Genomic DNA, 27,675 nt, shown 5'->3' on the forward strand with positions numbered 1-27,675 from the left:
ATATTTTGGTGCTCCTTCGTTTGGTGAATATATGTTAATGAGTGTTATTTCTTCTTGAAGTATTGTCCCCTTGATCATAATGTAGTGACCGTTGGGGTCTCTTTTTACCTTTTTGAGTTAGAAATCTGCTTTATCTGATATAAGTATAGCTGTTCCTGCTTTCTTTTTTGGTCCATTTGCTTGTAGGATTGTTTTTCCTCCTTTAACTTTGAGTCTTTTGTTTTCTTTTGTAGCTAAATGTTTTTCATGGAGACAGCAAAAGGTTGGGTTTTGTTTCTTAATCCAGCCTGTGACTCTGTGTCTTTTTATTGAGGAGTTTAATCCATTTACATTTAGAGTTAATATTGATATGTTAGCATCTGTATTTGCCATTGTGTTTGTCTCTCCTTTGATTTTATTTATTTATTTCATTTATTTTAATAACTTTTTGGGGGGCCTTCTTTTGTTGTTATTTGTCCCTCTGAGGTTCTGGCTTTAGGACTCCTTGTACTATTTTTTGGAGTGGGGGTTTAGTCGTAATGAAATTCCAGAGTTTCTGTTTGTCTGGGAAGGTCCTTATTCTTTCTTCATAGAGGAAGGAGAGCTTTGCGGGATAGAGTATTCTTGGTTGGCATCTGTTTTCTTGGAGTCCCTTGACTATGTCCCTCCACTCTCTCCTTGCCCGCAGTATTTCTTCGGAGAAGTCTGATGTCAGTCTGATTGGTTTTCCTTTGAATGTTATTTGTTTCTTCCCTCTTGTCAGCTTCATTATTTTTTCCTTGTCCTGGATTCTTGGGAGTTTTACTATTATGTGTCTTGCTGTATTTTTCCTTTAGTCATGGAAGTTTGGTGTTCCTGCTTCTTGTATATCGATTTTCAGCTCCTTCACGTTTGGGAAGTTCTCTTCAATTATTTCCTTGAATATTTTCTCTGTTCCTACATCTCTCTCCTCTCCTTCTGGGATTCCTATAACTCTTATATTTCCTTTCCTCATGGAGTCAGATAGTTCCTGAAGTCTTTCTTCAGTCTTTTTCCTTAATACTTCTTTCCTTTTCTGTTTTGGTTCTTTTTATTTCTGTCTTCAAGAGTACTTATTCGTTCTTCCATTTCATCTATTCTCAAGCAATACATTTTAAAACATCAGAATAACTCCATATCTCTGTGTGCTAGATAATGGGGAGCATAAAGAATTTTTCAGTTTTCAAAAATGACATATTTACTTTTATAGAATTGGTTGAGAGAGTTCATTTCACCATGACACTTTATTGGCGAAGATTGTTGATTTAGAATTGAATCAAGGGTCTCCCTGGTGGCCTAGGGGTTAAGTCTCAATACTATCACCTCTGTGGCCTGAGTTCGATCCCCAGCCAGGAAGCTAACCCACATATGGCTTAGAAGACCTGACCTGTCTTGCTCACTGCACCCCTCAACAGTGTATTTTAGACAGTCTGCCTGTTCTACTCCCCCACTCTGTCTCTGGTGAACCCCCTTCAGCCTACCCCACCCGCACACACCTCTGGCCTACATCCCAGTTCTTTTACATTAAAAAAAAATGGAATTTAATAAAACTTGTTAAATAGCACCACCGAAGTAAAGTCATGATATTGTGATTTTAACCCTTTTCTCATGTATTCTTGTTGAGAAGCTTAGACTGACTGAGAAAATAACTGAAACATACTGTTTGTTTGATGGTATAAGCTTTTACATATTTACCCGATGTTGTGGGATAATTCCACTTTCTTATTTTGGATTTGGGTGAGAATCCCTGCTTGAAAATAAGCACTCCAGGTTCTCAGTTTTCAGGGGTGTCAGTTTTCTTCGCTCCTGTGTTTCCAACTCCTAACACTCAAACTGAATATGTTTTCTAAAATCTTGATTTTTTTTCCCTTCGGTGTTTATTTTTGGGGAAGAAATTTTAAAAGGATTAGTAAGGTAACCTGTTTTCTTTTACTTTTCCTCTTTTTTCTAGACTACCTGTTTCAGGCCCAGAGTCAAGTCAACACTTTTTATACCTTCTTCGTGGTCCAGAAACAAATATCTTTAGAATCAGAACAGAGGGGAAGCAATCTGACCTTTTCTTTATGAAATTGACTGTGTAAAACACCTGGTGTCCAGTCCCCAATACAGAGAAGTAATAAGATTATTATCCTGGCATCATTGGACGTTTGGTCACATTGAGAGCTTGGTTTGTGAAGCTTCATCGGTCAAGATTTGAAAACTTCGTTGGTGCTCACTTCTACCTTGGACTTTAAGCATGAGTGAATTCTGGTTGTGTTTCAACTGCTGTATCGCGGAACAGCCTCAGCCTGTAAGTACAGATTGGGTGGGGTGGTTATTAAAGCACACCACAGGTCCTTAAACTGAGAATCGGGATCCTCTCAGTAATTGCTGGGCAGTTCTGAGTAGTGTCACAGAGAGAAGTTCAGTGGGATTTGGAATATTTGCTTTAAAAAAAAGGAAACTAATGTTTTTTGGGGTAGCTACAATGTGTCAGGAACTGTGTCAGACCATTCATTGTACAGGGCTGAGAAGGTTGTACTCCTTTACCAGCTGCTTCTGGAGGAACAGTGGGAAGGGGAAACACCTGATGTTAAAACAGCAAAGTAGGTTGTGGACATCAGTGGGTGGGAGTTGTGGCAGCCAGATTGCCCTCTCTTCCTTCTCAGTTTACAGTCTCATTTTTCTTATGGCAGCCCCCTGAAGAAGAGACTATTATTCTTCTTTTCACTTGGAATAGGTCCAGTTTTTTGCCCAGCTTCATACAGATAGTAAGTGGTTTCTTGGCTCACTTCTGGTGTATGCCCCACTGCCAAGTCTACATCCTATCCTATAGACACATTGTTACTTCAGTGAAAAACCTGGCCTCCAACCTCCAGTTTTCTATTTATCTGTTAGTATGCCAAGATCAAATGCCATCTTTATAAAATCTTCCCCCATGTTCTCCTGACTTAGCTAATACCTCATGAGTATTCCCTCTGGCTCTTCTTTAGAGGAACTGCTTGCATAGTGAATAACTGTTTTAAGTCTCTCTGTTTTGACTCTTTAGAAGCCCTGACCACATTTACTTTGTATATTCAGGATCAACTCTTATGCCTTGGAGAAAGTAGCTGTATTGCTAACTGGTTGGCTGTCTGCTGACTGGATGAATGCTTGAATTTATATTACGCACACGCAAGCGTGCGCACCCGCACCCGCACACCCCCCTCCAAACTTCCCCCCAGCTGTTTTTATTATAGCAGGTAGGGTCCTCTCAGGTCTTTCCCAAGCCTTTCCCCAGGCATGCAGTCACTTTCTGATTTTCCTAGTATATGCTGTTTTTAAATAAAATGCCCTAGCCTTTCCTGTCTGGCCCCCCAGTAGGGGAAAAAGAGAAAAATGAAGGGGATGGAAAAGAAAGGGCACCCGCTTTTTAAATCCCCTGGAAGTCACTTCAGCCAGGGACTGGGAGCTACAACAAAGGCTTTTTGTTTGCTTCTCTGTGATCAGAAGCAAAAATTCTTGGAGGACAGGGCCCTTTTTTTTTTGGCCCACCCTGGTTCACATGTGCAAGCTGCTCCAGAAACACAGTTGGGTGTCACGTGGGTTTGGAAGTGGGTAACTGCTACTGTGCTGTGTATGACCTGACATTGGCTGAAAATAACTGCAGTTTACGTTCCAACACCTCCCTGGAACTTGCGAGCATTGAACAGACTGCAGAGTTCTGAAATAGTTATTAGATTCTGTCAGTGCAGTTGGTGGAAGAGGGATGCAGATTCCTGGTGCTGTGGACGCCACCATCTTCCTTATATATTCCTTAATAATTCTGTCATTTACTTGTATCTGTGTGATCCATGAGGTTTAACAATTGATGTGCGGTAGGGTCTAACTGTTCTTTCATGCTCATCAGCTATCTAAGGACAGCTTATTAAAGAGGTAATCTTTTGATTAGCAATTTGAAATCATACATTTATTACAAATCATACATTTATTACATATTGCACTGTCATATATTTGAGTATTTCTGAATAGGTTTTTTTTTTTTTTGATACTTTTGTTTATACCTGTGCCATTGCCGTGCTGTAGTCTTAAAAGATGAGTTTTTGGGGAGGGTGGGGGGTATTTTTAGCCATACTGTTTTAATTGCTTCAGTTTTTTTTAGTATATTTTGCTGTCTCGTAAGGACTATCTCTTTAGTTTCCTTCAACTATATTGATAACTTTTTTTTAAGCTGGATTGTTCTTAGGTGGATCCTTGTTATGTACTTTATAACACAGGTAAGTTTTTAAATTTTATTTATTCAGTGAACATTTTTTCTTCATATGAAGTATTTCATGATGAATATTTTTGATCTTGTGGGTGTTTAGAATCATGTTGAATTTAGAGTGTAATTGGGTGAGAATTGACATCTTTGAAGTCCTCTGTAATCCCTGTGTAATCCTGTTGAGAAGCCAGGCATGGGTCTTCATTTTACAGACATTTTCATATTATTTTGGTAAAGCTTAAAAATTTCATTATGTAAGCTTTGAACATCTCTTGTTATTGTTTTCTAGCTATTTTATGGGTTTTTATTACTATTCTAGTGAAAATTTTATTTTCTATTTACTAATGACAGGAAATTAATGGCTTATGCATTAATTTTGATCCACATACATTACTGAACACTTAATGTTTTAAAAATATCTGCATATAGTGACAGTATCTTTTAATCTTTTTAGTAAAATGCTGTTGGTCTTGTACTGCATTGTCTAAGACGTGAAGTGCAACTTTGAATGGTGTTGGTGACAGCGGGACATCCTTGCTTATCCTGACTTTAATGGGAAAGTTTCTAATTTACTTAAGAATGAATAGAGGGCCTCTCCGGTGGCGCAGCGGTTGAACGCTGGGTTGTGAAGCTGCCAGCAGCCTCTGCAGTGCCGGTTCGATCCCCGGCTGCTCCCCGGCTGCTCCCCGGCCACCGGAGGAGGGTCCCACATGGCGCGCAGACCTCTCCTGCTGCCCGCTGCTCCTCTCAGCAGTGTACTTCGGTCCTTCTGCCTGCTCTGCTCCCCGCTCTGGCTCTGGTGAATTCTCTCACCCTCCCGTGCTTCTGACTGTATCCAGTGCTTGTATAAATAAATAAATAAATCTTAAAAAAAAAAAAAGAATGAATAGATGTGTATTTTAGTGAATGTGTTTTTACCCAGACTTTTAAGTTTAATTATAATTTATCATAGATTACCAAAGATAATACTATCTAACAGTTTAAAAGATTATGGATACTTGAATCCTACATATATTTTGTTGCTGAGAGTTGGACCTGAGGTAAGCTAGACCATTAGTGTGAGATTTTGTGTTTATCTGACTGCTGGCTCAGCTGTGTTCACTGTTGCTGTCACTCTAGGTGTCAACGGGAAACAGTATCCCCTGGTGTCCTTGTTTTTGTCCCCATCTTTGGGTTTCTCAGGATTTCATTTTGGAATATAGACCTGATTCTTTCAGTTGCATTCCCTGTTGTGCAGGAGCCTTGTGGGTGTGGTGGGAAGGTGTTATGGGAAGGCAAGCGTCAGGTCATGCTTGAAGAGGTTTTAGTCTTTTGGTGAGCCTATGCCCTGGGCTGTGTCCTGCATAAGTGCTTCTCTGTTTTGTTTTGGTTTTTTTTGTACTCCTTAGTTGAGTCATGAAAGCAAGAGGGGTCTGGAGTTTGATCTATTTCCCTTCCTGTGCGTGCAAGGCTAGCTAGCTTAGGGAAGTAGGGTTGGATAGTTCCCTTCCCCAAAGTTGGTTAGTTTTTGGTAAAACCCCTCTGGTGCAGTAGTTTCTTTTGAGGGTATCTTTGTTACGAACACATTATTCTAGGGCCTCCCCAGTGGCGCAGCGGTTGAGCACTGGGTTGCGAAGCTGCCCGCCGCCTCTGCGACGCCGGTTCGATCCCCGGCTGCTCCCCGGCCACCGGAGGAGGGTCCCACATGGCGCGCAGACCTCTCCTGCCGCCCGCTGCTCCCCTCAGCAGTGTACTTCGGTCCTTCTGCCTGCTCTGCTCCCCGCTCTGGCTCTGGTGAATTCTCTCACCCTCCTGCACTTCTGACTGTACCCACTGCTTGTATAAACAAAACAAACAAACAAATAAATAAACACATGCCTGTATAAAAAAAAAAAGTTAAAAAAAAAAAAAAGAACACATTATTCTGGCTTACTTTAAGATGGCTGTCTTTCCCCTCTCCATGCTGAAGTCCAAGGGAATTTTTTGTTTTTCCCTTTGAGAATATGGTAGAGTTCCTGAGGTAAAACTCAGAGGTATGGCGGCTCCTCTAAGACTGGGCTTCCCTGAAGTTTTTAGCTCTCAAACTTGTCTGTACTAATCCTCTAGCAGTTGCTCAATTACAGTTGAGATTTTCCTGCACTGGCTCTGGATCTCCTGGAGGATTCTACTCATGGGTTTCTGTTTGGGGAAATTGTAATTTTCTGTACCTCCGTATCTCTCCAATTTGGGGAAACAATGGTTACTCTGTGATCTCAGTTCTGTAGTGGATCTAAGAAGAGTTGTTGGCTTTTGTTTATTAAGCTTTTTTATGCTTGTTGGTGAACAGCAGTGACACCATCCACGCACCTCACATGCCATACCAGAAACCAGAAGTCATAATGTGATGTTTTTTAGGATTGATTTATTGCCGTTCATAATGTATGTAGTAAAATGAACTCTGTTCGAGTATGTGTTATATGCATACTCATCAACTAAGAAAGTGATAGATCAAGAATTTGAATAGCAGAAGCATAAGACTGTGGTATTATAAGCAGACATTAGAATTACATTTTCTGCTACATAAAGGATTTATAACTTGCGCTTTTTTCACATATTTAATATGTCAGTATTGTGCTATTGTTTAGTAATATGTTTGTATGAAATATTCCACCACGGACATCTGATTTATCAGCCTTTTTGACTTGTTGAGAAAAATTATACAGAACTTAACAGGGCCATGTTTTTACTATAGTGGAAGAATAGCTTGCTTCTTGGCATCAGGAAAACACATACAGGATGCACTAATGATTTTATCTATCTTTATAGTCCGTAAAAACACATCCTTGCAGTTCCTTTAGTGGATGTCAAGAGTGCCTTATGTGAAAGCTGCTTGGTCATCTCTATAAAGTTTTCTAAAGTATTTACTGAAATTAAGCTCTGCATGCCTGCTCTCCCACTCACTCTTTACCACCCCCTGCTCTTGCACATTCCATGTGTGAAAAAGGGACAACCCAATATTGGGAAGAAAACAGAATGCATTTTTCTGAGTAGTACATAAGAATCATAATTTTTCGTCCTACTCCTTCATTCTAACACAGTACAAACCATAGCATAATAAAACCCCGATTTTTTTTAATTTAAATTTTATTTTTATATTCCCCATACAATTACAACCCCCTTATTTTGACCCCAATCCTTCCTTTCCCCGATCCCTACCCCCCATAGAGTGTCTCTGGCTCATAGTTGTTTGTTGATTTTGGTATTTTCTTTCTTATAGTTATTCTTTTTCCTGGTCCCTTATTTAAGTTTTCTAGATTCCTGCTATGAGTGAGACCATCCGGTATTTTTCTTTTTCTTTCTGGCTTATTTCGCTGAGCATGATCCCTTCCAGCGCCATCCATGTTGCTGCAAATTGCATGTGTTTATCTTTTTTGAATGCTGAGTAATATTCCATGGTGTATATGGACCACATCTTCTTGATCCAGTCATCTATTTTGGGGCATTTGGGTTGTTTCCAAAGCTTAGCTATTGTAAACAGTGCTGCTATAAACATAGGGGTGCAGGTGCTCTTTAGAATTGATGTTTCTATGTCCTTTGGGTAAATACCTAGGAGTGGAATTGCTGGATCTTATGGAAGCTCTATGTTTGGTAGGTCCAGAAATCTCCACACAGCTCTCCATAGTGGTTGGAGCAGTTTGCACTCCCACCAACAGTGCAGGAGAGTTCCTTTTTCTCCACACCCTCGCCAACATTTGTTGTTGCTTGTTTTTTTAATATGTGCCATTCTCACTGGTGTGAGATGGTATCTCATTGTAGTTTTGATTTGCATTTCCCTGATTATAAGTGATGTTGAACATTTTTTCATATGGCTGTTGGCCATTTGCATTTCCTCTTCAGAGAAGTTTCTTTTTAGCTCTTCTGCCCATTTTTTGACTGGATTATCTTCTTTGTTGTTGTTGAGTCTCATCAGCGCTCTGTAGATTTTTGTGACCAGTCCTTTATCATTAGTGTTGGGTGCAAAAATGTTCTCCCAGTCGGTGGGGTTTCTCTTTGTTTTGGTTATTGTCTCTTTTACTGTGCAGAAGCTCTTTAATTTGATGTAGTCCCAGCTGTTGATCTTTGCCTTCACTATCACTGCTTTGGGTGATGTGTCTGTAAAGATTCTTTGATGTGCATATCATGTGGTGTTTCACCTACATTTCCTTCTATGTATTTTATGGTTTCGGGTCTTATGTTTAATTCTTTAATCCATTTTGAGTTGGTTTTTGTGCATGGTGTGAGGTAGTAGTCAAGCTTCATTCTTTTGCATGTAGCGACCCAGTTTTCCCAGCACCATTTATTGAGCAAACTTTCTTTGCTCCAATGCATATTCTTTGCTCCTTTGTGAAAGATTAGTTGACCATAAATCTGTGGGTTTATTTCTGTATTTTCTATTCGATTCCATTGGTCTGTGTGTCTGTTCTCTTTCCAATACCATGCAGTTTTGATGATTATGGCTTTGTAGTATAGTTTGAAGTCTGGGCGTGTGATGCCTCCATTCCTTTTTTTCAGGAGAGCTTTGGCTATTCGGAAAACCCCAATTTTTTTGAGCCATGGTAATTAATTAATCTTTTAAACTGCCTGTAGCATATAAATGCTGTAGTGACTGTTGCTGCACACTGCTAAGGCTGTAGATTAACGCTGAATGGTTGCTGCCTCACAACTTAGTTTTAAAAAGAAATTGTCGGTCATTTGGTTATTTATAAGACTACAGTGAATTCTTTACCTAATTGTGCATCAAAGAACTAGTAGAATACTTTTTTCTCCCCCTAGTTTTACTGAGCCTTAATTGGTATGCCAAAAAAGTACATAAATAATGTATGCAATCTGGTGAGTTTGGATATATACATACACTCAGTCACCACAATCAAGGGAATAAGCTTCTAAGTATCCTCAAAAGCAATGAAGTTTCATTTACAACAAAACAAATTAAAAAAACCAACCACACTTTTCTATTCATATTATGTGCCTTTTCCAGTTAATGTTTCCATACATGGCTCTGATTTTCGGTAACAGTATTTTTCTCTGAGATGTGTTATTTTAATTAGACATATATGCATTTATACATTACTTTGGTTAGTGTATGGAACACCATTCTGGTATTTCTGCAGTAACCCAGGTACTCAGGAAATAACTGAGCAAAGCATATTGTTTCTTCCCCCAAGACTCTCCTTGTGGTGGAGGAAGGGGGCTATTTAATGCATAAAGAAGAGTATATAATGATAGTTGCTATGTGGAAGAGAGAGCAGGAAAAGCAGATAGAAAAGGAGAAGGGCATATTAAGTGTGTCTGGCAAACAAATTCCTCTTGACTGAAGTGATACTTAGGGGAGTAAGCCAGACAGATACCCGGGACCAGCATTGTAGTCAGTTTGACTGGAGAGTGCAAGGTGCTGGAAGTGTAAAGTCTGCGTGTTTGAGAGCAGCACTAAAGAAGGCAGGGTGGCTGGGAGCAGAAGGGATGGTGGTGGGAATGAGGTCAGAGAGGCAGCTCAAGGTCAGGTCATCCCTGGCATTCCAGGCATGAAAAACTTGTTTTTCTTCTTTTTGAAATGGGAAATCATTGAAGGGTTTTGAGCAAAAACCCAAGTGGAAAATGTAATCCTTTCCCCAGTGGTTTGAATGTCATTATGTGCCCAGACTGAGGGTTAGCACTGGCTGAAGCATCCTGCACCCTGAGCCATGAGCTCCCTCCTCCTGCCTGCACACGCATCCAGCATGTCCTCCTCAGTGTAATGTGTTCTGTGTTGAGTTTATTTTCTGCGGTGTTTTCTGTCATTTTTGTTTTTCTGATGTATCGTTGTTATTTTATATTGAGGTAATGTTGGTTTGTAACCTTGTGTATCATATAGAAGTTTCGCACCCCTTCAGATGTACAGTCTCACCACAACCACCACCAGAGCACCAGTAGACCTCCCCCGCCCCCTTAGATCATCTCCCTACCTCACTTCCTGTTGCCTGTCCTACCTCTGTTGTCTTCAAATTTCTAGGGTTGCTTTTGGTTTAAACTTGTCTCTTACAGTTTTAAACCAGAGAGGGTGGGAGAATATGTAAGTGATCAGTCTGGACCTGATATAACCAACAAAGTGACAGCATTGCGCTCTGGTGGTTTCTCAGGTTTCAAGTTTCTTCCAGGGAAATCGTTGAGGAATGGGTGGTAAGATGGGATGGGTTACTAGACAACTCAGGTGTAGGAAGACTTTCAGACCAGCTCAGACGCCTCATAGTCATTATGGCAGCCTGAGAGGATGAATTAGCAGTTCTGTGAAAGGCAACTTAGTGGAGGTTCCAGCTGAGGGCATTTCATAATTTCAGGGGATTTCTGTAAAACAATTACAGTACTGCACTTCAATCGCCTCAGATGCCACAGGTCCTCTTGAACTGTGTTTTTAGGACTCACCTTCCACATACTAAATGTGGTAAAAATATACTAAAAGTAATCTTTTTCCTTTTTAAAAAACTCCAAGTGTATGCTGTTTCATTTTATACCAGATCACATATATAATCATAATCATCTCAAAGCAGTTAACAGATGAGGTTTTGCAATAAAAATAGAAAATTATCCCTATCTGTTGAGAAATGGAGAATATTCTTATTTATTTATTTATTTATGCATACAAGAACTGAGGTGTAAGCCAGAGGTGTGGGGAATGAGAGCAGAACAGGCAGCTCTACTGAAAACACTGCTGAGGGGAGCAGCGGGTGGAACGGGAGTAGTCTGCTGCACTATGTGGGCAGTTCCCTGGCTGGGGATTGATCTCATGCTGCAGTGCCCCTTGCATCACCAGGGAGGCCATGGAAAATAATTCTTCGTTTTAGAAAGGCATTGCAGAGGACTGATTCTAAATGTTTTTACTGTTGCTAAACCCAGAAATTCCTAAGGTGTTTTATGCTCAGGAGTGGCCGCCATATTTGCTCAAAGATAACCACTGTGGAGGGAGGTGGGTGGTCCCTGTCTACCTTAATATGTCTGTGAAGGAGGTTTGAATTTGTTTCTATGAAACACTCTTGGCAGAAGAGTGGCATTAGATGGTAACTTCGTGTCCATATTAGTTAATATGAATTCAGGTTGGGGAAGAGTTAAGATGGTGGATGGAAAGTCCTTCAGTTTCAAAAATTGGAATGCTTTTTACAAGTTTGTAAATGTCTGAGGAATTTTTTGCTTTAGGGCTCAAATTGATCTTTATTCAGCTTAAATTGGAAGTTTTTATTATGTATTTTTTAAAGGTGTCAGATTTTATTAGGAAGACATGTGGTGGGGCGGGGCAAGGGGAGGTGGGGCGGGGATTTGAAGCGGCGGAAAGGCGATTATGAAGCACAGAGCATAGCGGAGCAGCAGGCACAGAGAGAAGAGACCCTCTGCTGCACCACATGCGCTCTAGCTCCATGCCCCCTTCTGGGAGCTAACTTCCACGCTCCTTGCGGGTATCTCCCTGGCCGGGGCTTGAACTCAGGCCACAGCGGTGAGAGCGCTGAGCCTAACCCCTAGGCCATCCTGGAGGCCCCGCTAGGGGCTTAGTTAAATGGAGCCTTTAACCTTTATTAGGAGGCTTCAGGCGAACTACTGACAGCTGCTTCTCCAGCGAGTCAGAAGAGACTACGGCTGCCCTGCCCTTCCTTCAGTGATCATCACTGTCTCCTCCTAGGGCCCCTGGGCGCTGAGGGAAGATGGCTTTCAGCAGCACCTCCATGTCTTCATCTGTGACAAGAGGGGGCAAAGTATGGGGATTTTTCAATTCTAAAACAAGTAGTTTTCATTGATGAATCAGAAGAAAAACCTACACAGTTCAGAAAGTAATCAGGATTGTACTGATTCTTTGGTGATGATCGTGTGTAAAATCAATATTTAGAAGTTTCTAGAGATTTAAGTCTGCAGACTTCTGATGTCCTCATAGAATAATGAATGCTCTTAGCGAGCTGAATAGACTCAAAAAAAACAAAGTAAATAATCCAGTCAAAAAATGGGCAGAAGAGATAAAAAGGAACCTCTCCAAAGAGGAAATGCAAATGGCCACCAGGCAAATAGATGACTGGATCAAGAAGATGTGGTCCATATACACCATGGAATATTACTCAGCATTCAAAAGAGATAAACATACAATTTGCAGCAACATGGATGGCGCTGGAAGGGATCATGCTCAGCGAAATAAGCCAGAAAGAAAAAGAAAAATGCTGGATGGTCTCACTCATAGCAGGAATTTAGAAACCAGCAAAGCACCTGTAGTCCATGACCTTAGTCTATCCTTTGCACTTGTTTTTTTCCACATTGTATAGAAGAAATGGATTAAGTCGAAGAAGCCATACATTTCTGGGCATTAAAGAATAGTTTGAAAAAAAAAGTTGGGCCTCCCCGGTGGCACAGCGGTTGAGCTCTGGGTTGCGAAGCTGCCCACGGCCTCTGCCGCGCCGGTTCTATCCCCGGCTGCTCCCCGGCCACCGGAGGAGGGTCCCACATGGCGCGCAGACCTCTCCTGCGCTTCTGACTGTACCCAGTGCATGTATAAACAAACAAATAAAAAAAAAAAAGTTTGAGTGGTTGTTCAGAATCATCTTGGAAGGTGCAGTGATTTTTCTCTCCATATCCTCCAGGTATTTCTTAGCTCGTAAGTGTCTTCTAGTTACCACCGTCTCTTCTCCCATCAGTATACATTCTGTTTGCCTTCCTTGCTCTTAGAAGCTGCCCAAGGACATATGACATTCGTTATTAAAAATGCTACCTGCCAACATTCTAAGATCTTTCCAGGCCCTCCATGGATGGCAGTGGTTTCATATCACACTTAAAAAATCTCCTGAGAGGGCCTCCCCTGGTGGCGCAGCGGTTGAGCGCTGGGCTGCGAAGCTGCACGCAGCCTCTGCAGCGCCAGTTTGATCCCCAGCTCCCAGCGAGGGTCCCACATGGCGCGCAGACCTCTCCTGCTGCACCTGCTGCTCCTCTCAGCAGTGTATTTCGTTGATCTGCCTACTCTGCTCCCCGCTCTGGCTCTGGTGAATTCTCTCACCCTCCTGCGCTTCTGACTGTACCCAGTGCTTGTATGAATAAATAAATAAATCTTAAAAAAAAAAAAATCTCCTGAGGTGGTGACCAGAGATTCATCCATTGTCGCTGCTCTCACAGACGCACGAGGGCTCTGGAGGCGGCGCTGGCAGAGGCGCTGGGGTCCAGCACAGAGGACAGAGGCAGCTGCCCGGGGTCCTGGAGTCTCCTGTCCAGAGACTGCCACACGCTGCCTCGGGGCGCCCAAGCGCTCACGGAAGCACCGGAATTTCCGCAACAGTTTGAATTCTTATATGATCTTTTTCATCTCATTCCATCCACTTTTCCTTTCTCTATTATTTTGAAGCCAAATCCCAAGCGTTCTGTCATTTACCCATAAATGAGTCAATCTTAACGTAACTATAATGGCATTACCATATCAAAAATTACTAATTGTAAAAGTTTATGCGTTTATTTATTATCCTGTACATTTATACATAAAGTAAATATCACTGAAGTTAAGAAACAGGGCATGGCCAGTGCTCCACAAGGCTCCTAGTGTCCTTTCCACCCATACCCACATCCCATCTCTACACCTGCAGGAGCCTGTACCCTGCGTCTAAGGGTAATCACTTCCTGCGTTGCAAGTTTTACTTAACACACACACGTGATGGGGGGTATATGAGCTTCATTTTCATTTTTCTTGTATGTTCAGTTGCGTCACTCATCATGAGATATCCATCCATTATAGTCATTTTGGTAATCCAGGCTCTTACCAGTGCAGGACTACTGGGAACAATGCTTTTTTGTGCCTTTGTGTATGTGTTGCTTGGTGAACAGGTACTTGAGTTTCTCTAGGCTATATACCTGGGAGTGAAATTACTGACTGGAAGTCTAATGAGATTTACCTTTACCACTATGCAAGACCACTTGTTACAACTCACTGGGTTCCCACCAGCAGTTTTAGTGTGTTTGTTCCTTGTCCTCATCAATGCATGGTATTTTCAGGCTTAACAGATTTTTATCAGTCTGGGAAGAATGTAGTGGCATCACTTTGAGGCTTAACTTTGCATAGCTTGGCATTTTAATATATTAGGAGTAAAAAGTAACCTGACTTTATTTTGACAGGTTGTGAGCCTCAGATTTATAGACAAGTTAGAGATTTTTTGAAACAAAACTCTCCAATTCAACTCTTCCACACTTTTGTTCATTATTAAGTTCCATATATATTAACAGAATAAGTTCAGTTCTTTTAGGGTACAGAAAGTCATATTTATATAACAAAGCAGATTAAGTTATAAATTGTATTATAGCAACTATCATTTTTGTATTTAATTTCAGGTAGTAGAGTTATACATGAATTCAGTGCTTTCTGCTCACTGTGGTTCAAGTAACTTGTGAAAATAAATGCAGTCAGAAGTTATCAAGCAATTAATGTCAACCTGTATACTAAATATTAGAAGAACTTACTGTAAAAAAAAAGTCGTAAATTTTCCCTCACATCCCAGCAAGTATTTTACCAAGTATTCCACCACCCCGCCCCGCACACACCGCATACATGTCCCATACTGCAGACTGTTAATTAGACAGCATGTGAAAGCATGGAGCGCTGGAGTTCATAATCAGGGTAGTATTACCTTCATTGTGATAAAAAAAAAATTACTATAAAAAGATAAGCTGAAGAAAAAAAATTTTAATGAACAGGAGGTGAGAAAATGTTGTGGTCAAATAATTTCAAAATGCGTCTGTGAGGGCCTCCCTGGTGGCGCAGCGGTTGAGCACTGGGTTGTGAAGCTGCCCACAGCCTCTGCAGTGCCGGTTCGATCCCCAGCCACCAGCGAGAGTCCCACATGGCATGCAGACCTCTCCTGCCACGCCCGCTGCTCCCCTCAGCAGTGTATTTCAGTCATTCTGCCTGTTCTGTTCCCCGCTCTGGCTCTGGTGAATCCTCTCACCCTCCTGTACCTCTGACCTATACCCCAGCTCTTGTACAAATAAATCTAAAAAAAAAAAATTGGGGGGCCTCCTGCAAATTCACATTACTAGTTGTGAAATTTATACCCAGTAGGAAAAGGTTAGTTGTGTAACCACTGCATTTAGGATTGAATTTTTACTGCATTACCAACAACCCATCTACTTACTGATAAATATTGCTTGCATGGGAAATCTTACTTTTCTCTACTTTGATTTAGATGATTCTTTGCTTGTAACCCTAGCTGTTTGGATTTCTCTGTGAGCCGTGCCGTGGCTGGTGTCTCTGACAGAGGTGCCACGCCTTTCAAAGCCCTTTCGCCTGAGGGCCTCTGCTGGCATTCCAGTGTATGTCCCAGATCCAGAATGGGTCCAGAGATAGAATGATATATATTGTTCCCAGAATGGAAGATACACTACAAGTTGGTATGCTGAAAAGGTTTACTATTTTCTGAAGTTTTGACCTATGAGAATTTGAAATCCAAAGTAGGGTACTCACTTTGATTTGTCCTCAAGTTTGGCCATTTTAACTATTGGAAAGCAGGACCTCCACCAGTGGGTGCCTGTGTCTGCCTTCTTAAAATCCTTTTCTAGGACTGTTAAAACCCATCAGTCTCTTGATTCCTTTCTTTATATGTAGACTTGTTACATTTTGAGAACAGGTAGGTTGTCTTCCTCCTTAGGAGAACGTTGTCTTCAGACCCTGCTTCACAAGCCCAGCTCACCCTCCATGAGGAAGAGAGGGCTTCTGCTGCTCTGGTTCTTCCTGGGAGGGATTGTGGCCCAAGTGGTGTCACATGAACATTACTGTGGTCAGGGCTGTGGACTACTGTGGCTGGCAGCCTGTCAGAATCATATAGTTGGGTCAGGAAGAGATCAGTTCCCCAAAGGAAAGGAGGGAGGCTGCTGTTTCCAGAACAAAGGCTCAGAAGGTTATGGCACATGTTCACTGTAGAGACTTCTGCCTGCTTTGTGCAGTAGGATAGATCTCCGTCAGTTTGAATATATACTACTCTCTGGTGCGCTGTTACAAAGCTGTCTCAAGGGCCTCCCTGGTGGTGCAAGGGGTTAAGCATAGCAATTTGAAGCAGTCTGCAGCATGAGTTCGATCCCTGGCTGGCCAGAGAGCAACCAACCCACATGGTGCAGCAGACCCTCCTGACTTGCGCGCTGCTCCCCTCAGCAGTGTACTTCAGTCGATCTGCCTGTTCTGTTACTTGCTCCGTCTCTGGTGAATCCTCTCACCCTCCGGTGTAAGAAAAAAGGTCAAGTCAGTAAAATAACTTAAAAGTTAAGGATGTATGAATTGCACAAACTCTGTCTTCTGGTAAATAATAGTTTTCAATGTCAAAAACTTGAATGTCCTTACAAAGTGCTGATATAAACTGTGAGGCTGTTTCACACTCCAGTGACAGAATGGCCACTGTGAGAAAGGAAAAGGCTGAAGGTCGCGTGCCAGGTTCTTGCAAAGCCTGGTCTGCCAGACCTCGGTTCTGAGTATCTTGTGACTTGTGCCAGGAGTAATGCATTTGGCATGAAAGATAATACATAAAAGGTAGTGGCATCCTACATTAATTGTGCAGTTTGTAAGGTTTTCATACCCTCACCCCCAACAAGGACTCATTTTGAGCCTTATTTGAGAACTCATTTAGTATACTTTAACTTGTAATAAATTCCTCAGATGGATCATTTATCTAGTCACAATGATAATGCATTTTCCCCCAAGATTAGATTTATTTCAAATGATTTTGTAAAGGTTGGTTGCGCTAATTTTGAAGTTTTGCTTACTGCTTACCGCATGTAACTACCTTAGTTATTATAAATAACTACCTTAGTTATTTATGTACTGTTTACAAAGTTGTCTGACTCAGCGGTAACAGAGTTCGTCAGACCCTGGAGAGAGTGGATTTGGCACGATCTCACTGACACCTGTATGTACACGTACATCCTGGTGTGCTTAGGATCCACCAGATCTGTACTGGAATGAAACTATGACACATGCTTCAAGTGCACTGTAGAAAATTTGGTTAGGGACCAGAAATAGGGAATAAAAAGAGAGAACGAGGGAGCTGAAGTTGACTTCGTCATCTCTACTTTGAGTGGTAGGAGCAGGCCCTTTTGTTTGTGGGAAAAAGTGACTAAAAAAAATTGAGAGTCACATCATTCAGTGATTCGGTTGTTTGTGGAGGTGTTTTTAATGAGCAAAACTATTCAACCCAATGGTTTTCCAAATAATGAGAACATACAAGTTATAAGATTAAATTCCGGGAAGACAGCAGGTGAACAAATGGGAGGATGAGGTAGAAGCCTGAGTAATATCAAGGGAGCGTTTGCCAATAGCTGTTTTGATTTCAGAGATGAAGAAAATACATCACATACTGCTGTTCAGGATTTTAGCAAATGAGTTTGGTATTTGAAGTGTCTACAAGCATGCCTGGCATGTAACAAACACTCTTACTCCTTTTAAGTATTCAACTAGAAGCTTTTAGAGGTAGTGTGTAGCCATTGGGCCCCGACGTACCCTGGGCTCCTGTCACATAGGCACCTTCCTGGCACTCTCCAAGCCAGCTGGACCTGAAATCTGCAAGAACTCAGCAGCCTTGTTTAACAGACCCACTAGGGACCCTGATGAATGCCAAGTGTGAGAACCACTGCTTTCGAGGTTCCATCCACTATAAAAAATGAAACTGTGATGACAGTCAGACCACTCTGTGGGACACAGCACTCCTGTGGAGCAGAGAAAAGAAAACCACCACATAAGTACATTTTTTTTTTTTGATGCAGAAATAAACTCTCCACTAGAAATGGCACTATATTTTTTATATTTTCCACATATAATAGGTTGTTGAAGAATATTTAGTGATAATATTGCATAGTTTTTAGAGAACTGAGCTGACATCATTTCTTTAAAAGCCTTGTATTTATTCAGCAATCACTTTATCTCCTGTGTATCAGGTGTGGCTACAGTCATAGAGCTGTTGCTATGGCAGGGAAATCAACTGAGAAAATTGTAGCAGTGTTTTCAGTGCAGTAATTGAATTAGGAGCCTTGTGCTCTAAACCCTTGTGCTCTAAATCCAACAGCATCCACTGAGCAAAGTTACATTGCTGGGTCTTGAGAGGTGGGCAGCTGCCCTGTGGAACGGTTGGGGCAAGGGTATGAAGTGTGGTCTGTTGAAATCAATACAAGAGGTATGGTTTCCATATTTTGTTAGTGGAGACCTTTGGAAAAATCCTCCTTTACTACAAAAAAGGTCAAATCTGTTTTTACTTCACTCAACTTTTATTAGGCTCTGTTTTTGGATGTATGAAATGGATATAATACGAGGCAGCTTGAAAGTAGCTTATATATTCAAGGAATCACTGTCAGTGGCATCAGAGAAAGAAAGTATTTGAGAAGTGGTCTGGTACCTAGTTACACTGTCAGTATTTTAAAAAATTAGTTTTCCAAGCTTTCTGTTTTTGGTACCAAACATTTTTTCATGATAAAAAATAGGCCAGGATAAATACTTCAACTGGTTTGGTTGAAACAACTTAGTATTTATGCCCTAACAACCTAGTCACATTTTAAAAATAATAGATACAAACTGAAAGAAATAGTAAATTTTTATTTTTAAATTAACACAATTACCTATGGAATATGTGTGCTTGCCGAGTAGTACACAACTCCTCAAACTGTAGACTCAGATCCCACACCACCCCCGTTTTCCAGGTCTTGACTGACTTTTATACAATGATTGGGGTTTCACAGCCTCTGAAAAGTGCTTCACAAAGATGTGCTATTAAGCGGTTAATTACTGCTTTTCTAGACTTTACACTTGATCAAAATTGTATTAATGTGAGGGAGGTGGGCTGTTAATGCTACCAAAAAAGGGTGCTTGGAAAACTAAGCCTTAAAAACTGTATGACTGTGATGTTTAAACTTACATTTCATTAAAAAAAAAAAATCTGCTGGTCGTAGCCATATGTTAGGTGGTAGCTGAACAGTGTATATTTTTCAAAAACTTGAAATGTATCATCTAACAGTTTTGGAAGACAGGAAATAGGTAGGCAATAATTTTAGAATTGCACAGCATCCACAAGAATGAGGCCAAGATTAAGTTCTGATGGAAATCAGACAGAAATTAGATGTTATTTGTACTTGTGTTGCATCAGTTTTACGAGAATACAGTACATAAGTTTCTGTGTAAAGTTGTAAGAGTAGAAGGGAGCTAAATGAATTAAATCTGTTTAACACTTACTGCTGGGGAAATTATCAGCTCTATACAAAAACGGAGGGAGAACCCCCTTTCATTAAGTAGCACCTAGCTTGAATGGTTACCAAGGGTGGGGCATCTTAATTCACCTCTTAACCCCCTCCCATGGCCTAACCTAAAGCAAATTCTAGACATCAGATTTCATCCAAAAATATGTCACGAAGTATCAGAGATTTAAACAGATTTATCAAAGGTATAATAGACATAAAATAAATGGCATATATTTGAAGTGTACAGTTTGCTAAGTTTGGATATACAGTAAGCAAGCCCCCACTACAATCAGGATAGTGGCTATATCCATGACTCCCAGATTCTTAGGTACCTTTTCTAATCCCTCTGTCCTCAACCCTTACTTCCCCACCGGCAACCACTGATCACATTCTATCAATATTAGTTTCTAGAATTTTTTATAAATGCAGTCACATAATATTTGCCTTCTTATGTCACGTTCAATGTAATTGCTTTGAGATTCACCCATGTTGGTTTGCGTGTGTGTGTATCAGTAGCTCATTTAACTGCTAAGAACTTTTAAAAATAGCCACGGTATTACCACCACATCCCCAAATCAAATAGTTTATTATTACTACCCAGTCAGTTGTTACATTTCCCCATTGACCCATAGTGTGCTTTTATAGTTGGGCAGTTCCTATCAGGACGCAGTAGCAGCATCTTTAAATTGCCTTTCTACTGTCCTTTTTACTTGCATCTACTTGAAGTTACTATTTCATTATGTAGTAATAATTTTTCTGGGCTGGCATGTAATTATGTGGAAATGTCACAGGAAGAGTTTGCCTAATCCCTGTCACCCTAACGCAGCCACTCATCTTTGTGTGCCTTCAGCCGTTGACCTCATGCAGGAGTTACTCAGACAGTCTTAATAAAGTGCCTTATAGTGAACACAGTATGTGTCCAGGAAAAAACGCTAAGTGCAACTGACAGCAGCTAGTGCACACCAGAGTGGAGCGCTCCACTTCCTGTTTTTCTCTGCAGAGGCCTGACTCTGGAATTCCCCTGGTTAGCTCGATTTAAATCTCTTCTCTATCTTGTATTATTAATACTGCACACACACACACAGTGCACTTTCAAAATCCACATTGTTCTCAATCCTTTTTTTTTTTTTTTAAAGATTTATTTATTTATTTATTTATAGAAGCACTGGGTACAGTCAGAAGCGCGGGAGGGTGAGAGAATTCACCAGAGCCAGAGCGGGGAGCAGAGCAGGCAGAAGGACCGAAGTACACTGCTGAGGGGAGCAGCGGGCGGCAGGAGAGGTCTGCGCGCCATGTGGGACCCACCTCCGGTGGCCGGGGAGCAGCTGGGGATCGAACCGAGGCTGCGGGCAGCTTCGCAACCCAGCGTTCAACCGCTGTGCCACCGGGGAGGCGCTGTTTTCAATCTTGACTAGGGAAGTTGTGATAATCAGGAGACCCCGTCCAACCTATTCCCTTCCCTGCAGTGATGTGAGGTTGAGAATCCTTTATTTTTCTTTACCTTCACTCTATGCTTTTTCTCATCAGAAATTAAGCATAATCAAGTCTTTTCCCATTCTCATTTCCTCTTCTCCCTGCCCAGAAGGCCAGACTTCTCTTGTGTTGCATTTCTCCCGTGTCCACTTCCCTGTGTGTCTTCCACTCTTGTTCCTCCACGGACAGAGCACCCATAAAAGTACTCACTGCGTGTTGCTGAATTGGTCCTCAGCCTCACTTCATGGCTTCTTTTTTTCCACTCAGCCTTATTTAAGGTTCCTCTATGCACTTTTATTAACTTGTGCAGCTTTACTATGCTGGTGACTCATTTTCCTATCTCTACTTTTTTCCATCTCCACTGCTATTAATTAGTTGAATCCAAGTCTCTCTTCACCAGCTTCCTTTGGTGCCCTCTGATTTGCCTTCCACCGTAGCTATCGTCAAGTACCCTTTTCAACCAAATTGAGTCAGTGCCCTGCCTTCACAGCCATGTTCCTTCAAGCATTAGGGAAGAAAAGACTGGATGCTTTTGCATTTATACTCTAAAATCAGGGAGAGGTTACAAGGCAAGGAGCAACCTTTGAGTACAAAGGGGAAAGTCTGACTCCCAACTCAGTGAAGTTCAGGTAGAAAAACACTGGACTATTTTCACATTCATAAATTAATGATCTAAATTAGCCATAGAAGTTGAAGTTGTCCTGTCCTTTGCTTTTCAATGAGAATAGGCTCTTCGGAACCAGCCTGGGTATGTGCTTTTCAACATCCTTGTCCAGTATTCAGAGTCTTTGTCATTTGAGTGTATATTTAATCCTCTTTATAAGCACATGGATTCACAGACAAATCCATCAGGAAATTTCTTTCAAGGATCATTTCTGAGTGAGCTGGGTGTTCATTTCTAAAGCTTGCCAAGAATAGAGGAGTCTTCATCAAAGGAAGACTCCCCAGAAGTTTATCCCGTCCAGGTGTGGGAAATTCATGTGCTGATGGTTAAGCTACATTTGGATGTGCCCTGGTCAAAAAAGTTTTCTAACAAAGCAGCTATAATGGAAGTGTAACAGTATATTGCCAGGAAGAAAAGTTACAAAGTTACTGTCACTATCTTTTCCTACCTAAACGGGGTGGGAGGGAATGGAACATGGTTTCTTAGGGCTCATTTAAGACTACTGTCCTAGACAAGAACATTACCAAGCTTTTCTCCCAAATCTGCGACATCTCTCTGAAATACTCATGTCCCTTCCTCCTCACAGAGTGACAGTGACACTGGACTATCTCCAAGGCTGTCAGTCTTTCCTTCCAGTTCCTGTACGGTGGTCTTCTAACTGTTGAATGGGTGGGACAGAAATAGATGGCTTGGGGAGAGGCTAGGATCAGGGTGGGGAAGACTAGTGAAATGCTGGTATCCGGCATTCCAGATCAGGGGTGGATGTGGGTTATCAAGTCTGTGGTCAGGAGCAGGGAGTGTGGATGAGGCACCTTTAGGACAGCTGAAGTAGCAGTGAGAGCAGGAAGTCAGCACAGTGTGTTAAGAAGTAGAAAAACATGAACACGATCAAAGTCTCTAGACCCGTCTTGGGTTTTCTGACACCACTGTCAGGCAATTGTATGGAGCAGGGCCCCAAAAGACAGACTGAATTTATTATCAACTTATTCAAATAAGGTGTGGGGAGAGGGTTAGAAATACCTGATTTGAAAAATAATGAGTATTTTAGTTGTGGTTTTTGGCTATTTACTATTGCCACTGGAAAAAACTACTGATTTAGAGCTGGGGTCAGCAAAATAATTTCTGCAGGTCAAATGTAGTCGGCCCACATGGAACACAGCTGCACTCACTTACGTGCTGTCTGTAGCTGCTTTCGTGCGATGAGAGTGGCGTTAAAGCCATAGCAGAAACTGTGTGGCCCGTAAGCTTTCTTTGTGGATTCCTGAAGAGGACCAAGGAGAATTATTTTCCATTGCACTGAAACTATAGAGAGAAGAATAATGGACCAAAACAGAAATTTGGGAGATTATACACACATTTATTCAGATGTCCACATTAGCAGTAACAGTAGAAGAAAACTTTCCTAAAGGGCATTGAGACGTGTGGTCAGTTAGAGAAGGACCACCGTGCAGGAACTGGAAGGCAAGCCTGACAGCTGTGGTCTGTCAGGTCCGGTGGTCTCTGACACTCGATGAGGAAGGGACATGAGTATTTCAGCGGAACGTCGTAGACTTCTCTTAGGAGCAGTCTGCAGCAAGACAATCTTGAGGATGGTAAAACTATGGCTAGTGGCTTCTTAAGGAAATCCTGTTGTAACCATCTGACTGAAGGAACGCGCTTAGCAGCTTTCCCACCTGCCTCAGACTATGCAGGTGTCTCTTCTTTTTCCTTTCCTAATAAACTTGTCCTTGTAAGACGTAAAAACAAAAACTCACTTCGGTCTGTCTTAAGTTGATACAATAGATACTATCAGGATAAGCCAGCAGCAGGCGCTTCTTGAGAAGGAAGGAGGCGGGACAGTCAGAGCTGATGGAGTCCCACTTGCCCACGGGTCTACGTTAAGCAGTTTCAGTTCCGTGAGATCAGCCAGAGCCAAAAATATGGACAGTAAGATAGGGTGACACACCACATTCGTGAAACTTTTATAGTATGGTTATAATTGTGCTGTGTTACTAGTGTACTGTGCCTCATTGATAAATTGTCTTAGGCATGTATGCTTTCAGGCAACTATCGGGGTTCCTGGAATACACGCCCGAGGGTAAGGGGGAGGCGACCATTTTACACATAAGCCAGCTGTGCTAGTGCCTTTCCAATTAAATCATGTGTCTGAGGACTTCAAAAACTCGAGACTGATTTGTTTGCCTTGGAAAAATCAGATGATCTGTGAAAAGCAGCAGGATGAAGAAATAGGCCTAGGGAGATGGATGTTTTGCAAAGCACCCTGTAAGGAGTGATTCTTAACAATTAGGAATCAATAAACCACACTGAGGTGCCTGAGTTTGGACAAAATTGGTAGAGCACAGTGAACAGTCTAGAAACCAACCTCCCACACACAAACAGCTGGCAGATTTGCCCTGTGCCAAGGATAGTGGGGTATAATATAAATAATGACCATCAGATAAAATCAAATGATGAAAACTAGATACTGAAATCACTGTTTCCTTTGCTTAACAGTAACAGTGGCGACTAATGATTTTACATTTGTCTCTTCTTTAAAACAATAAAACTTAAGTGGTTACTATACAAACACATGCGTGTGAAAGCTTTATCAAATAACGTATTTGCATTCTAAAAAATCTCTTATTTAGCTTTGCCCATCATTTTTTGTGTATGCGTTTCTATCGGTGGATTTCATCATAAAAGGTAATTGTGATAGGGCAATACTTAGTAAGTTTGTCCAGGATATGAAAATAACTATTAAGCGAAGATACTCACCCACCGCATAAAAATCCGTCAGGATAAGTTTCCTGTTAGAAGATCACCGAATCACATACATCGTGGTCCATGTATTTTAGAAACGACGCCGACGGATCGACCGAAGCATGATTGGAGAGCCGACCAACTTCGTACACACAGCGCACGTGGGCTCGGGAGACCTGTTCAGTGGGATGAACTCAGTAAGTATGTGGGTGGAGCACGAGGATGGTGCCAGTGGCCACAGTCCTCTGAAACCTCATTCTGCTGTCTTAACATTGTAGTTTATGCACATACGTGTAGACGTGGAATACACAGGATGAGCGTACAAGAAATGAACAGTGGAATATTAATCTCATTTGTCCAGTTACACATTTGCTGCTTTTATAGTTCTAAAGTCCTTGTTGCTACCTTTCTCCTGAGCAACTACTTTAAGGGTGTGGAGGTTTTGAATGGAAGTTAATACCCATGCCTGCCCATAGAGACTTGGAAGTCAATTTTTAATAATCTTTTTTCCCTTAAATTCAGTTAGTTGCCTTTTACAATCATTTTTGTTGCACTTTTAGCCTTTACATATTATTACTGTGATAAAATTCTCATGCACTAAGCAGAGTATTAGAATTTGCATGATATAGAGAACAAGAATTAAAATCTTTCAGAAAGGTTTCAAGTAGACTATGGATTATTCATCTGAATATTTCTTAGTTTTCATCTAAGAGAAAATCAACAGCATAAGAAAGGCATTACACATGAGGGTTTTTTTTCATCAGGAGTCTGCCTCAGTACTGAGGGGCTTGCTTCAAGGCAATAGTAAGAGTCTCATCCCCCTGCCTAGCGTAAACAGATGTTTCTGGGCGATCTGTTTAGTAACAGCAGGTCAAAAAGCCTTTCTAAACAAGGTATTATTATAATCCATGGTATACTTACTGCACAACATTAATGAAAGACTTCATAGGAGAACAGAGACCTTTAAAGTAGGAAGATGGGTTTCCTGGATACAGCAAACAAGTTTGTCACTCCGGTTACTAGGTAAGCAATGGAATGACATTTGTGGCTTCCTGGAAAGGAAACAGCTTGTTTGTTTTAAACCTGTAGGAAAAGTACTTTGTTACTCAACTGCTTTTGTGGAAATGAAAGACGTATCAGGTTGCTGTCAATATATAATTCCCTATCTTTGTTTCCTGATTCAGCTTGGAGTAAAAAGACCAAATGGGACTCTGAATGAGTTCAATTTTTTTATGATGACTTTAAGTCTTTTTCCCCAGTTGAAATTTATAACTTCATAGAATGAATTAAGATTTTGAAGGTTAAATATTGTGACTTAAAAGTTTGTTTATAAACATTTCAGAATTTCCTTTAAGATTCCCATCTGGTATTTCGTCTCTGTCCGGGGGGCGGGGGGGGGGGGGGGGGACGGGACTGTTACTGATACACATGACTCTCGTTTGCCACGGTTAGGTAGGCCTGAGGCCCCGCAGGGCTCCCACATTTACCTCTCCAGTTGAGATGTGGCATCAGGACTGCAAGGTAGAGCTCTACAATAGCTGAGCCACGTCTGCAGGCAGCCTTCTCTGCTTACTGAAGTGGAATTTCTACAAAGTGTAAAAATCTTTAAATCCCAGTGTGCCTTCCAAAGAATACCCAAATCCTCACCCATACTGGGTACCATGTTAAGTTTCTTGAAAGTATCATTGATAATTCTTTCTTGTATTCAGTCTGCGCAGTCATTGTGCAAGTAAGACCAAATCATAAACAATAGCAATCTTCTTACATCAAATTTTATGATTAACCATGTATAAAACTGTATCACTTCAGTGGTGGTAGCGTCAAACCTTGACACATGCTTCATTCACCGCCAAACGCCTGCCCTCTCAACCTTTACTCCACTATCCTGGTCTCATCCCCACACCCCTGTAGAAATGCTACACAAAGAAATATTTTGTCATAAGTTTATCTGAAGTGAGTAGTTATATTATGAACATACCTTGATGCAGAGATGCATGTGAAACAGCCACATTGGATTTATTGAGTGGCCAAATGACTGGCAGTTTTTTACCCTAAATATACTGTGCTTCCTAACACTCAACATACAAACTTCTTGCTAGAAATACTGTATATCCAGTCACAATAATACATTCATTCTTAACATTGAAGAGTTACTAATTGAAGAACTGACTTGGAGGAAGAGGTTTTTACCCTTCTTAGAATCTGAACTGCCATTGATAAATGCATTATGTAAGAGTAGGGTGCTGTTGGTTTTGTAGTCATGTTAGATGGGAGGTTATTTGGTACAAAGATGAAATGAAACAAGCTGTGCCCCACAAAACACGTTGCCAGAAAAAGAGCTGCAAGTGACAGAACATGGTAAGCCATGCATGGCCTCCCTCAAACTGAGCAACTTTACTTTTTCTTTTGCATTTTATTACATGAAGTGCTCACTAAGTAGAGGAATGAATGGTTAGTGCTCTTACCCCACCTCTCAGAATCACGTGAAAATGTGATGACCCTTGAGCTGACGCCATGCAGACCAGGCTGCTGGTGCCACCTCCTCACTGTTAGGCCCGTGTCAACAAAACCTTCTTGCTGCTCGCAATCTAGCCCGATTCCTTTCATTCTCTGCTTCCAAATGACTTCTCATTGACCGAAGATTGGATTGATGATGATGTAAGAGTACCTCATAGTCCTGTGGTATGGGGAGATTATCATCTTAATTTTACAGATAAAAATGTGATTTTCAGAAAGGATAGTTCACTTAGTACACTATCAATCTGAATGACAGTACAAATCTTCGGAGCCTTAAAACTCTTTTTCACCTTTTCAGAAAACAGTAAGTCCTCCCTTAACCTCCTCAGTAGGGGCTTGGAAACAGGACCTCAGTGAGCTGGTAGACTCAAATCAGGTTCTCAAACGACGTTTCATTCAGCATCATTTTTCTCCCCTCAGTGTTATGATGTCACTGGCGGACCTGCCTTATAGACTAAGACCCATCACACACAATTTCCCTCGTACTTCTTTTTCTGATTGTAATTAGTTGGTTGATCATGTGTGTCCAGTGGCTGTAAACTAAGATACTTGAGGTTGAACAGAAAGGTGAACTGACCTATTACTATACACTTCTGTTTTCAAAATGGTATCAAGGGTTTGGGAAGTAGAGAAGGGGGGGGTGGCGAGGGAGTTGTGGCAAGAAATGTTTATATAACGGAATATTTGCCCTTACAACTAGAAAAAAGACTAACTAGTTAAAACGTTGATAAGAATCATTGATTGTGTTGGCCCTACCTCTTCACTCCTGTTGCTTTAGGTTAGCTCCATTCAAAACCAGATGCAGTCCAAGGGCGGCTATGGGGGCGGCATGTCGGCCAACGTGCAGATGCAGCTGGTGGACACGAAGGCAGGATAG

The 27,675-nt window shown here is 41.4% G+C and overlaps 1 protein-coding gene across 1 annotated transcript; it reads left to right on the forward strand.

Moving 5' to 3' along the window:
* Positions 1 to 2,233: 2,233 nt before the first annotated feature.
* On the forward strand, positions 2,234 to 27,675 carry CDC42SE2 (CDC42 small effector 2; the record flags this gene model as incomplete). Its single annotated transcript, XM_084252770.1, has 3 exons — positions 2,234 to 2,287; positions 24,377 to 24,478; positions 27,577 to 27,675. The coding sequence occupies 3 exons, from the start codon at positions 2,234 to 2,236 to the stop codon at positions 27,673 to 27,675; spliced, it is 255 nt and encodes an 84-aa protein (XP_084108896.1).

This window comes from Talpa europaea, assembly GCF_964194135.1.
Source record: "Talpa europaea genome assembly, chromosome: 13".
NCBI classification, from domain to species: domain Eukaryota; kingdom Metazoa; phylum Chordata; class Mammalia; order Eulipotyphla; family Talpidae; genus Talpa; species Talpa europaea.